The 12,754-nt window shown below is 35.3% G+C and overlaps 1 protein-coding gene across 4 annotated transcripts in view; it reads right to left on the bottom strand.

The window, feature by feature from the left end:
- Positions 1-3,160: 3,160 nt before the first annotated feature.
- Positions 3,161-12,754, bottom strand: part of LOC138320814 (uncharacterized) — a 107,540-nt gene continuing 97,946 nt past the window's right edge. For all 4 annotated transcript variants that reach the window (XM_069264051.1, XM_069264052.1, XM_069264054.1 and 1 more), the window contains 3 exons: positions 10,962-11,099; positions 10,283-10,375; positions 3,161-7,823 (listed from right to left, as the gene is read on the bottom strand). In XM_069264051.1, coding sequence (XP_069120152.1) covers positions 7,752-7,823; positions 10,283-10,375; positions 10,962-11,099 — 303 coding nt within the window. In that variant the 3' untranslated portion in view covers positions 3,161-7,751. The remainder of the gene's footprint in view (positions 7,824-10,282; positions 10,376-10,961; positions 11,100-12,754) is intronic.

Here is a 12,754-nt window from a genome sequence, read left to right as displayed (position 1 = left end):
CAAACTTGACCCCGCCCATCAGGCCCCCGGGGGGTTAGCCCCATCATTTGTACAATTTTGAATCCCACCTTACAAGGATGCTTCCATTGCATTATGAGTGTTATCCCATGCTTAGTTGCAGAGAAGAATTCGTTCATATGGTAACGCCAAATTGATACTTTTTGACCCCGCCCCTCAGGCCCCTGGAGGGTCAGCCCCAATTTTTTTTTACACTTAACAGTCAGCAACCCATAAGGATGCTACCAGTCCAATTTTGTTGAATTCTGACCAGCGGTTATTGAGGAGAAGTCGATTGTCGACAGACGGACGAACGGAGGGACGCCGGACGCCAGACGCCACGGTATCGCGTAAGCTCACCTTGGTCCTTCGGACCAGGTGAGCTAAATATCAAGCACAATGACCCAAGTTATTATGCTTGTTTTAAAAAAGCAGTTTTTTTTTTTTTTTTTTTTTGCTTTTAAACTGCAAAAAAGTCAGTCATCCAAACTTTTTCTGTGAGGCCTTGAATCAGTCAAAAATAAAAAGATAAAAACTTCAGTGTTCTCATCTTTAAAATTAAGAGATTGGAGGAACATATACTATTCTGAGCAAAAACGAACGGTTGACTGTGATATTACAATTTTCTTAAAGAAAATATTGCTTTTGTCAATTATAAGAATATGAATAAGACAACCAGCATATAATTTTGCTTCAGTTCGTCATTTGTTAAAACAGTGAAATTCTGGTGAATCACAATTTTCGTCAACTAGCTAAAAGCCCAAAATCAAGCACACCATCATATTGTCTTTATTCCATTTTCAACTTTGTATATAAACTCCTAATTTAAAAACTCTATATTAGAAAACCAGTTAGCCATATCTGAAGTAATACAAGAGGTTTTTATTCTAGAAAAAAATAAAATCATCTTCAAGATAAAATATGTAAGTAAAAGCAAAAGGTAACATACAAATCCCGAAACGTATTTTTGGACTAATGAAAAACATAAAAAAGCATTATGAATAATTCTATACTAATTTGAGAACATTAAGGGAATATTTCCTTATAGCTGTGCATCGAGAAAAAAACCATTCAGGACTTGCAGCTTGAATCGAATTTAGGTAGAATGCACTTCTTCCGTGCACGTGAAAACCTGGAAATAAACAAATCTAATTTCCAAAACCTAATCAGCACCTTATGAAGTGAATGTTTCCATATTTCCAATGAATGTTTTTTTACATGTTAAAGTAACTGATTTATTCCGGGGATAATCCGGTCATGGCAAGAAAAAGCATTTTTATAATTATATTACTCCACTCAGAGCACGGTCTCAAACTTCTTAAACTGTTTACTACTGAGAATCGGTCCTCGTGAAAAAGCCTGCTGTTTCCCAGATCAGGAACGCATGAACTGTAAATAGATGAACAGCTTTATAAAAGATGCACATTAAATATCTTGCCAGTCAATTAGGTGTTGCATTAGGGAGATAATGTCTAGAAAGCGTATGCAACTACCGTAGCTTCGGCACTCATAAAAACAATAGGCTTCTAAATACAAAACTTCTGTATAATGTTTACATCAAAAATCCTAACAAATATCTCAAAGACAATCATATATGAAATATTCAACCTTAGCTCTTCCAACAGTTCCGTTCTTCTGGTGGGGCCGAAGTGGCAATGTGGACACGGTGTCACCCATACCACTCTTCGTTCTCTGCTAGATCAGTGTACCATCATCTCCAGTTTCCATGTACTCATCGGACGTTGGTGGATTTCACTGCTTTCCTTAACCTCCTCAACCTGGTATGTTTTTCAAGGACTAGGCTTTTAAAAAGACAGTTTAGATATCCCAAAATTCCAATTTTTTTTTCATATGGCAAAGAGGACGTTGCAAGCATTGACAATGAAGTACAAAAGGCTTATATTTTTCGAAACTTCTGCAAACAACGTTTACTTCATTAAAACTTCCTACCGCTTACTATATTCCCCATTAGTCGCAATGCATTCCTTTCCAATTTTCTCCGTAACACTGTCATTTACATCTCAATTTGTTCTCTAGGACTTGTACAGACGTAATGTAATTGATATGTAATGTAGAAAAGACGTAAATGTTAATTTCATGCCACCCAAATCATTCTTAATATACACCGAAGTTTCGCAAAAATAATTTTGACATCTCAATCGTGAATTAAGATGCCGACATTGACACTCGAAAGATAAGCAGCGGCAAGCAGTCGAATCATAACATTTAGCTATAATTTTAGTTATGGCGAATGTATGGCAGAGGATATCCAAGTGCCGTTTCATACAGAAAAATCTATCCATAAAAAGCAATTACAGGTAATACCGCATTTCAGCAAACAGTTGATAAAAACCAAACACTTGATCGGCTATATCATTCATAAACCAAGTTTTAACAAGAATTATGGCGTGGTAGGAAAATCATTATCACATAGAGGTTAAAGAAAGTAAAGAATAAGAAACTGTCTGTCGTTTTTTATCTCATTTATTTCAGTATATCACAGATTGGAAGTTTGATTATTCACATAACATAGCATAAAATACATATATGTTTAAACTTATCCAGTAAAGCTGTATTATCAAATATCTCCAAATACTGGGTTCTTTAATTTCAAATCTGCAAAAAATGTATTCATGTAATTAAGACCTGTATTTTAAGTACGATCATTTCATGTGTAACGATAAAATTAAAAATTTTAGAGATATATAAATAATTATGTTGACTGGATTCGTCAATCACAATTAAAATATTACTAAATTCTAAACGGTAAGCACTTCTTATTGAATTGTAAAACAGTAAGCAACTTTGAACAAAGAAAGACAAAGCTTTCCCATACCTTTAACTCTTTGTACGAATCACAATAATCAAGATTCGCTCAGTAACAATATTCAAATGAAACAAAAGGCCCATGGGCCTTAACGGTCATCTTACTATTAGTACAATACAACATATTCGTTTAAACATTTTAGCCTATTTGACCCCTGTAACCTTGATTGAAGATCAAGGTTATTCATTTGAACAAACTTAATGACCCTTCATCCCAGCATGTCACAGACCCAATGTCAGGTTTCTAGGCCTCTTAATTATTCACAAGAAGTTATTTAAAGATTTTAGCAGTTTTGATCCCTGTGACTTTGAATGAAGTTTAAGGTCCTTCAAGTTTAAGGTCCTTCATTTGAAAAAACTTAGTAGCCCTTCATACATGGGCCTTTTGGTTCTTAAGAAGAAGTCGTTTAAAGATTTTATCCAATTTGACCCCAGTGACCTTGAATGAAGGTCAAAGTCATAATTTTAACAAACTTGGTAGCCCTTCATCCAAGCATGCTGCAGGCCAAATACGAGTATTCTGGGCCTTTCGGTTCTTGAGAAGAAGTCGTTTAAAGATTTGAGCCTATTTATCCTATGTGACCTTGAAGGGAGGTCAAGGTCCTTCATTTGATCAAACTTGGTAGCCCTTCATCCCAGCATGCTACAGGCCAAATATCAGTACCCTAGGCCTTCTGGGTCTTTCGAAGAAATCGTTTAAAGATTTTAGTCTTTTTGATCCCTGTGACCTTGAATGAAGGTCAAGGTCTTTCATTTGAACAAACTGGGTAGCACTTCATCCAAGCATGCTACAGGCAAAATATCAGTACCCTGGGCCTTTTTGTTATTGAGAAGAAGTCGTTTGAATGAAAAGTTTACGCACGGGACACGGCCAAAGGCGCACGGCGCACGACGACGGACGGTGCATTATGACAATAGGTCATCCTGGCCCTTCGGGTCAGATGACCTAAAAAAACTCACAAAATTAGCCTCATTTCAGAATGATATAACAAACTGAAAAATTCAATAGATGTTTTACGGTTCACATCAGAAATTTTCTACTTTTCTATATTAGAATCATAATAAACGTTTGTGCGAACGTTATACCTACTGCATATAGCAAATGTATAGCCTAAATCATTAAGTTTAGCATAAAAAGTTATCTAGTACGAAAAAAAATAAACGACTTAAATTTAAAAAGCATCTCAATCATCGGTCCGATATAAATACAAATACAAACAAAAACACAGCTTAATGTTTTACCAACTCATTTATACAGTATACCAGTTTTATGACTGTGAGAAAGATCACTGATCATAGTCAATTATTGTAGGTTATCTATTGCACAGGTAACTAGCGTGCTTATTGGTCTCGCCACTTTGGATATAATGTTAAAGCCTATTTGACACAAGGCAATCAGGAAAATTTTACTCCATAAGATTGATCTCATATAGGTTATGATAGTAGAACCTAAACAAATCTAAGAATGACAGTAATTTTTCACCTAAAAAGTACTAGAATCAAAGGTAATATATTTTTCATAAATCCTCGTCTAGTGTTTCGATTCGCGCAATAATTGGAATCGGTTAACACTGATTCTAAAAATAAACTTACTATCAAGAGTTTTCGTCCCAAAGAAACCCAAACCGGTTTGAATATTATTTCTTTATTTTTGTACATGTGGCCATTTCAAATGGTGATTCAAATTAATTAATTGTGGCTTACTGTGTCAAAATTAATTATATTTCAATTTATTTTGAATTGAAACGAATGATTGAGAGGTAATAACGAGTAAATGATGAATAGATCTGAAACTAATTTGAAAGTGGTGAAAGTGAGCGTTCAAAATTAGAAAAATCAATTTAAGAATGGAAATTGTTGTGAGAGGCCTTCTGTGAAAGGAAAACATTGTTATTTATATGTCTATTGAATAATTTCTTTTTGGGGGATAAAAGACCTTCGGGGTAAGAAAAAAATCTGTCAAAAGTGAATTTTAACCTAAATTCTCAAAATTCCTGGGGTTTAGGCCATAAATATCAGAGCTCTATTAGATATTTTTTTCAATCTTTTCAAGTTTTGTGACTGATGCAAATAACAACTTGTCAAATTTCAGTTGAATCGAATGTGATCAACGTCGTCAAGAGTAGACATCAATGCATATTTTTAGATGTTTAACCCCAAAAAAACTGCTTTGACTATTATCTTTTTCCATGCAAGGAGTAACTTGTTTCAATTCAATCGGATCTGATAAACTTTGTGGACGCAAATGTTGACGCAACTGTCGCCGTCAACACAAAACCTTCGTCTTGCCTTCCTTGAGTATCCCCAGGAGACAGACAACACAGATTTCGACCTCTTTATATTCGTGATTCCATCGTAACCACGAAAACAAGAATGAATGCTTCTATATAAAAAAAAATCATGGCTTCTATATAAAAAAATCATGAAAACAGTATACAAATAATGTTGCTAAAATAAATAATATACACGAATGCTTCACAAGAATAATGCTTTCTTAAATAAACTTTAAATAGTATATCGACTAATATGTTTATATGAAATATCACAGTCTTACTCAAGTCATTTAATCACATATTTATGTCAAGAAATATTCCATGTGTCCTTTCAGAAAAGCATGACATACCCATATAGCTACATACATGGCTGTATATACAGATTAATCACCACTAGTTAACTACGAAACAACGCCTTGTTAACAAGCTCCACGTGTCGGCTTCCTTACTGGAATTGGAAGCGAGGAAACATTATGTCCGGACAAACGCGGGGATTGATGGTTAATTCCTACATGTAAGTGGGATAAATCACAATTTGTACCTTCTGCCTTTAGTCTGTCCCTTCGGGCACCTGTTGGGACAGTCTATAAAAGGCAGTGATAAATATATGGGCGGAAGTCGCCTACGGTACCATCCTACCCGTATCCGTCACACATCCCACTGTAGACCGGCACTTAAGTCCATTACTGCTTCCTTACACAACATGTGTAAATCAATTAACACTAATTAAGATCACGCGGCCTTCTTCTGCTAAATATCACTGGAGGAACTTTTACAGATAACGCGGCAAAGACTAATGAAATCTAACTAGAGAAATGCAGCAAACGGTCGGCGTAGAAGGTCAAACGCCGTTGATGCTTTTTGGGTACTATCGTAGACAGTCACGATCAGTCAAATAATAGTGTTATATATAGAAGACTAATCTCGTAAATGACAGCTTCCAGACTCTCGTGTCCACACATGGCGCAAATCTGTGTCCATCATCCCAATCAGGGACGAACAAGACTCCCCTTGGGTCAAGCGATGCCGACATAATAGAAGTACTTAATTATAATACGGACAGCGCTAATTAGCAGGTGTTCTGTAGTCAGTAAACACCACATCAGTTAGAAACGCCGTCGCGAAAACAAATCCATCGAAAAGTGTCAATTCAGACATCATGTGCTGTAACCAGTCACCAATTGTGCGATAAATAAAACTGATCTATTATTGTCATTTAACGTTCTCATCCTTGAAGGACGGATGTACCTTACGATTTGCAATTCAAAACAAACGTTTGATTACATCTCAAGTAACAAGTCATGAGGTTATATAAATATCAATGTGTATGGAAATAAATAACGAATAAATAACCTAACAAACAAATCTCTCCCGAGAAACAGTAATTACACTTACTAGTAAAATGAAAGATCTCATTGAGAAGCAATTCTTAGTTTCTAGCCAATAAAAAATCACCAATATTTACCTTGCTTTTCTCCCTGACCTTATAACCCTATAAAAATCTTGAAATATATGTAAGGTACTTGAACCTTGTGGCAGTTCACATACATGTTCCTGAACGTTTTGGGCGATTTCAAGAATTTTAGAAAGCTCAGTGGATATTAGAATTAAAAGAAAAAATACGTATAACGATATTTCGTGCAGATAGTTTCATACTCATCTCTTGTTGTCGAAAGGTGTACATATATTACACTGAACAAGTAAATATTAACTAGAAGAAATACTAGATAGACATTGGGACATATGCGACCGAAAAAAAATTAAGCGTTGTACACATTGATTTAAGACCATATTGGTTCCTTGTTTGAAGACAACACAAGAACTCCTGAAATACCAACAACCAAAGTCGTCCTGCATTATTGAAAAACACAAAATGTTGAATAATACCTGTATTATTGGGCCAGTAACAATAATATTATGGGTAATCACAATGATATCAGCGACTTTTTTTGACTAATGTTGATAACCAACACCATTAACTGAATAACCCTACTAAAGGTCAGACACGAGGAATGTGTGAGGTATATGACCTTTTATCAATAAAGCTAATTACCCCTGTAGATGAATACGTTAGGTCAATGTATCGTTACCAGAATACATTTAGGTCAATGTATCGTTACCAGAATACGTTAGGTCAATGTATCGTTACCACAATACATTTAGGTCAATGTATCGTTACCACAATACATTTAGGTCAATGGATTGTTATAGGTCGTTGTGACACAAAACTATATTTATCTAGATTTGGTTAAAAAGGAATGTTTTTCATAAATAAAGAATGAGACATATCAAATTACGTCCGTATATCGGACAGACGACACATGCACTCTGCTTTCATTATCTCTTTTTCTGTCACGTGGAGTTAAGTCTTAAAAGCGTCAAGGAAGCGTTCACATGTGTCCATTCCACAAACGCCTATTCTCACATAAAATAATGACACCGTCCATTTTTCATAGTCGTCTCCAGGTTATAATGAATTAAAACACACCTGGTGTGCCTGGTTCTCTCTTACAAAAATCAGTCTCTTCAATTTCTCTACAAAGATGGACTACAAGAACACTTGTTCACAACCACAAGGTCGGCCTCCGTGGTACACTTGTATCCGGATCAGAAATGGATACCGTTCTCGTGTCCTAGTCACACACCATGTTTCCATCAGTTCTTTGTAGCTATAGGAGCGGCCCTTAGTCTCTTTATATACTCCTGTCCCCATTCACGAAGTAAGCCCTTTTGAAGACAGAAGATAATTATTAAAATCACTAAACTCCTCAAAATTAAAATGGCTTAATAATTCCGATATCATTTAATGGGTAACAGACAACGAAAAAAGACTTACAAAGCATAATAGTTGTAAAAATTAGTTTTTAAAAATCAAATTTCTTTTAGAAAGTTTACAAAACGCAGAAACAAATGCAGAAACAAACGTGTATGAATAGCAATATTGAATTGTTCGTGTAGTCTATCAAGCTAGGAGGGTATCTTAATATAGTAAAGTCCACCTGCGCTAACGAATCGATTGGAATACTAATACAAGTTTATCGAATAAAGTTTGAGCTACGGTGATAAAATTGTGACAATTGTGTTGTAAGGACACATTAACGATTTACTAAATTGATTCTTATCATCATTGCCTGTTTCTATAAATCATGATAGCAATATATCAATACATTATTCCGTCTTTTAAAATACAGAGTTACCTCCCTTGCAGGTAAGGTATCTATTGTGACGTTATTATTGTGTGAGCCTTTCTCTGTAAAAATTGCTTGCAAACACATGATGTCACAACCAATACCTACCAGCAAGGGCAGATAATTTGTAGTATGCAAACACGACATAGTTTACCACCCACCCAGCTCTGGTGTCCGTTATTGATTTATGTTTTCTTTATATGGTGTCCAGTTTGGGATTTAGGATAAAAAGACTCAATCATAATATTCTGAAGGAAATTTAGAGTTGAAAATCGCTTATCAAGATCCGGTCGCGCAAATAAAGTCGAAACGCTATCAAAATTGACACTCGCTCTTACGAAAACAAGACATAGAATCAATTTTCATTAAACCGCTTTTGAATAAAACTAGAATTGTGTCAGTTAGAACGCGCTAATGTCAGGAATGATTGCTCCGTGTTATTTCTATGTATTACCAGTGGCGAAGACGTAAAAAAATGGTTGTTTTAGGCTTAGTACCAGACAGAAATTGAAACCTAGATGAATGTTATGCTGTCTCTAAGACGGACATCTGACAAAGAAGTAAATTATATCCAATCTCATTCATTTCTCCTTATGTGTATTATTTTAAGTATTAAGTTTTCTTTAATTGACCGTTTACGTCATAATCTCCAAAGAACGAAAAAAACATACATCAAATATTTCAATCCCTTTTATGGTAAACATTGAAGACATCTAGGTTGACATTTATTCCATACTTTTTCATCGATATCTGACTTAAGATTATTTGCATTCATTACAAGACTTTGATATCTGAAAGGAAACCATAGCAACTTGTCATTCTTAATACTACGAAAATTATTTAAAAACATTTGAATAACGAAATCACTGAAAGGTTTTTAATCAGTTGAATTCGTCTTTTATTTATCTATTTAACATTGTACCAATGGAACTAATTCATGTACCACATAATACCCGATAACGTTTGTGCGGGACTAGTATCTACATTGGTGATGGGAAGTAACTCCTTGTAATCTTCCTGTTGAAATGACGTTAGCGCGGGATAGCATCTTTTAGCGTCATTCCATCACCAATAGAAACAATATTCCGGCATCAACGTTATCAGTATCACTTGATATGTGAATTAGTCCCATTTTATTCCTTTCTGCATACCACTTCCATTTTCCTTATTTTAACTGTGCCATATTAGCAAGTAAAATAATAATGATTTAGTGGATTATCATTGTCACTATCAATGTGCTGTTAAGTAGGAATGAGTGTTACTCAAGGAACAACTGCAACAATCAAACATAATTATCATTGTCACTATCAATGTGCTGTTAAGTAGGAATGAGTGTTACTCAAGGAACAACTGCAACAATCAAACATAACAAGAAAACATCCTCAACCAATCATACGGCTCATCTGTTACATGGAGACGTGCATTTGAATCAGTTTGAAAGGATTATTATCGCTATAAAGATACGGTTAATAATCACAAAACATGATAACTCTTGCATACTTTCTTCCTGACTCAATAATTCACACTTGGTTTGTTGAAAATTTAGCATATTGTTTAAACGTTTTTTTATCTAAATAAAAAAAATAAAAAAAGAATTGAATGATTTTCTCGCCAATAAATGCATGAGTTACCATTGCATGTTACATAGGTATTGACAAATAGATAGTTTTGTAACAAATGTTAATAAACCACTTATCGTACAATGTTACATATACGAATGACATTATCATGAATTGAGGTAAGAGTAAAAATATATATTTCAGTATCAAAACGTATATAAAAAAGAGAAGAAAATATGGACCAATAACAAACAAATTAGTCCAAACCATTCAATATCACTTCAAAATCAATAATCTGATTACAATCATTTCTTCGTGCTTATTGTTACCCCATTGATTGTTTTTTCCCTCTAGACCTGTTGAGTATTTTACAGATTGTTTAACTACATAATTGATTTTTTTAAAGTTTTATCTTCTGCTTACAATATAATTAACTCACCTCTGAGTAGTTGAATGAACGTCCTAATTTACTAAACACTGGTCTCATCTCTTCGTCAGTATACAGGTACTTGGATATTTCTCCAGGCGGTGGCTAAGGGACACAAGATTTAATGACCATCGAATTACTTCTTTTGCTAGATTAATTGATTTAGATTAGAGTTGCCTCAAAAGTCACTGCGGTATTGTATGGAGGTTAGTTTTGATCTTTGAATATAGATGAGGAGAGCTAAGTATTCATGTGTCAAAAAGTAATCAGCAATTACAATCAGCCACCTCTACAAGGTGAACAATGCTGTGCTGATGTGTTTAGTTTCCACTAGTGTTAATAGACTGTGCATAACACACATTATATTACGCCTCATTCAAATTAGACTACACCATAATGGGTCGTCCTTCGTGGACTCGTCAGTATTGTGGTATTATGAAAATGTCTAACATATTAACAGCAAGAGGTATATGAAATGAAACTAAAAATGAACAAAACGAAATGCTGTAAAGTTTTTTTGGTTCGTAGATATTAACATTTGCTGATAATTTGATTAAATTCAAATTTTACCTTTCAATATAACTGAAGTACATGCTAATTCACGCAAACTTTCGTGAATTTACCTTGATCGCAAAATTCGCGAAAGTGAATCGTACGCAAGGAAGTGTGGTTTACATTAAGGAAAACGTACCAGCATAGATCTGCCTCGCAGTGTGGACACCCTCCTTACTAGGTACAGCATTGTGGTGGCAAGAATCTTGAGGTTCCTCTCTGCGACGTCTGTCAGGGGCTGTGACGATAAACCGTAGTCAACTGGCTTCATCAGCAGCTGTAATCAACAAATATAAACTCAACATCATCCTCAAAAACTCAAAAGAGCATTTTTGTTAACGGTAGAGTGTGTGTGACGATGACTGGCTAGGAATGATTTCTTTTCTCCTCAAAAAAACTGTTTCGATTTTTCATTCATTTGCAAGCTTGATTTTGTTATCATGCATAATTACACAATTATCTATCAGTAATAAAAACAGTCATATGCTTTGTATTCATACTGACAACTAAGTTTGTGGTATAATGTCTTTCCTAAATATATTTAAATGCTTTGAGATCGCACATGCCGTTAACCTGCTGAACCCCCAACTAAGTAAGCTTTTGAAACACTACAATGTATGGACGTTTAACTGTCGTCATCAAGGTTTTTATAGAAAACGTGCTGAGTATTGATCTTTCATGCTAAAAGAGTAATGATAATTGTAAATATATCTATTGTATTCCATCAAGACAATAAAGCCCGTTTGTGTCCTATGTAAATTGGTTTTGTTTTAGTGGATTTATAAGGTTTAACGTTCAATTAGCGGTCAGGGTCATTAAAACTTATATGTGCCGTATTTTTCACACAAACTGATCAAGATAATCTTTTAATATGTTATTCATCACCAAAAGTTACTAACATTTTGAAAATAACAGTACTTTCAATGCATTGGTTTTAATTTTACAATAAAAATAAGAACAGAAAATGATAATGCCAAAAATCATTATATAAAAAAATCATTATATATGCATCCATAGTGAAGCGAAATGAGTACCTACGGTCAGATCATGAAGCAAAATTGTGGTCAACAATTTCATTTCAAATTTTTACACAGTTATTAGTAATTGTAAAGTGATCTAAGTAAAATCAAAACATACATAAGGCAAAACAAAAAAAAAAACAACAAAAAAACCAAGAGGCCTAGTTGGGCCTGTATCGCTCACCTGGTTTGTAATGCCAAGTAATGTTCTGGATACAGGTTCATTGTTTCTTTGAAGGAATTTGAATATTTACCTCAAATTCCCCTATTGGGTCCCGCCCCTCCTGCCCCCGGGGGTCAGAACCAAAAGTCATACAAGTTCTAGCCCTGTTCCCCTTCTCCCAAGGATGTTTGTGGCAAAATTTGGTCACAATCCATCCAGAACTCTAGGACAAGTAGCGATTTATAGGGTTTACCTCTATTTCCCCTATTCAGCCCCGCCCCTCCTGCCCCCGGGGGCTTAGAGCCAATATTTATACAAGTTCTATTTCCCTTCCCCCTAGGATGTCTAAGGCCAAATTTGGTTCCAATCCATGCAGAACTCTAGGACAAGTAGCGATTTATAGGATTTACCTCTATTTCCCCTATTGGGCCCCGCCCTCCTGCCCAGGGGGCTCAGAGCCAAAATTTATAAAAGTTCTATTCCCCTTCCCCCAAGGATGTTTGTGGCTAAATTTGGTTCCAATCCATGCAGAACTTTAAGACAAGTAGCTATTTATAGGATTTACCTCTATCTCCCCTATTGGGTCCCGCCCCTTCGCCCCCAGGGGCTCAGAGCCAAAATTTATACAAGTTCTGTTCCCCTTCCCCCAAGGATGTTTGTGGCAAGATTTGGTTACAACCCATGCAGAACTCTTTGACTAGTAGCGATTTAAAGAAAATGTTGACGGCAGACGGACGGACGGACGACAAA

Source organism: Argopecten irradians, chromosome 4, assembly GCF_041381155.1.
Source record: "Argopecten irradians isolate NY chromosome 4, Ai_NY, whole genome shotgun sequence".
Taxonomy (NCBI): Eukaryota; Metazoa; Mollusca; class Bivalvia; order Pectinida; family Pectinidae; genus Argopecten; species Argopecten irradians.
The sequence above is the reverse complement of the archived record's forward strand: the minus strand, read 5'-3'. Positions and strand labels throughout refer to the sequence as shown.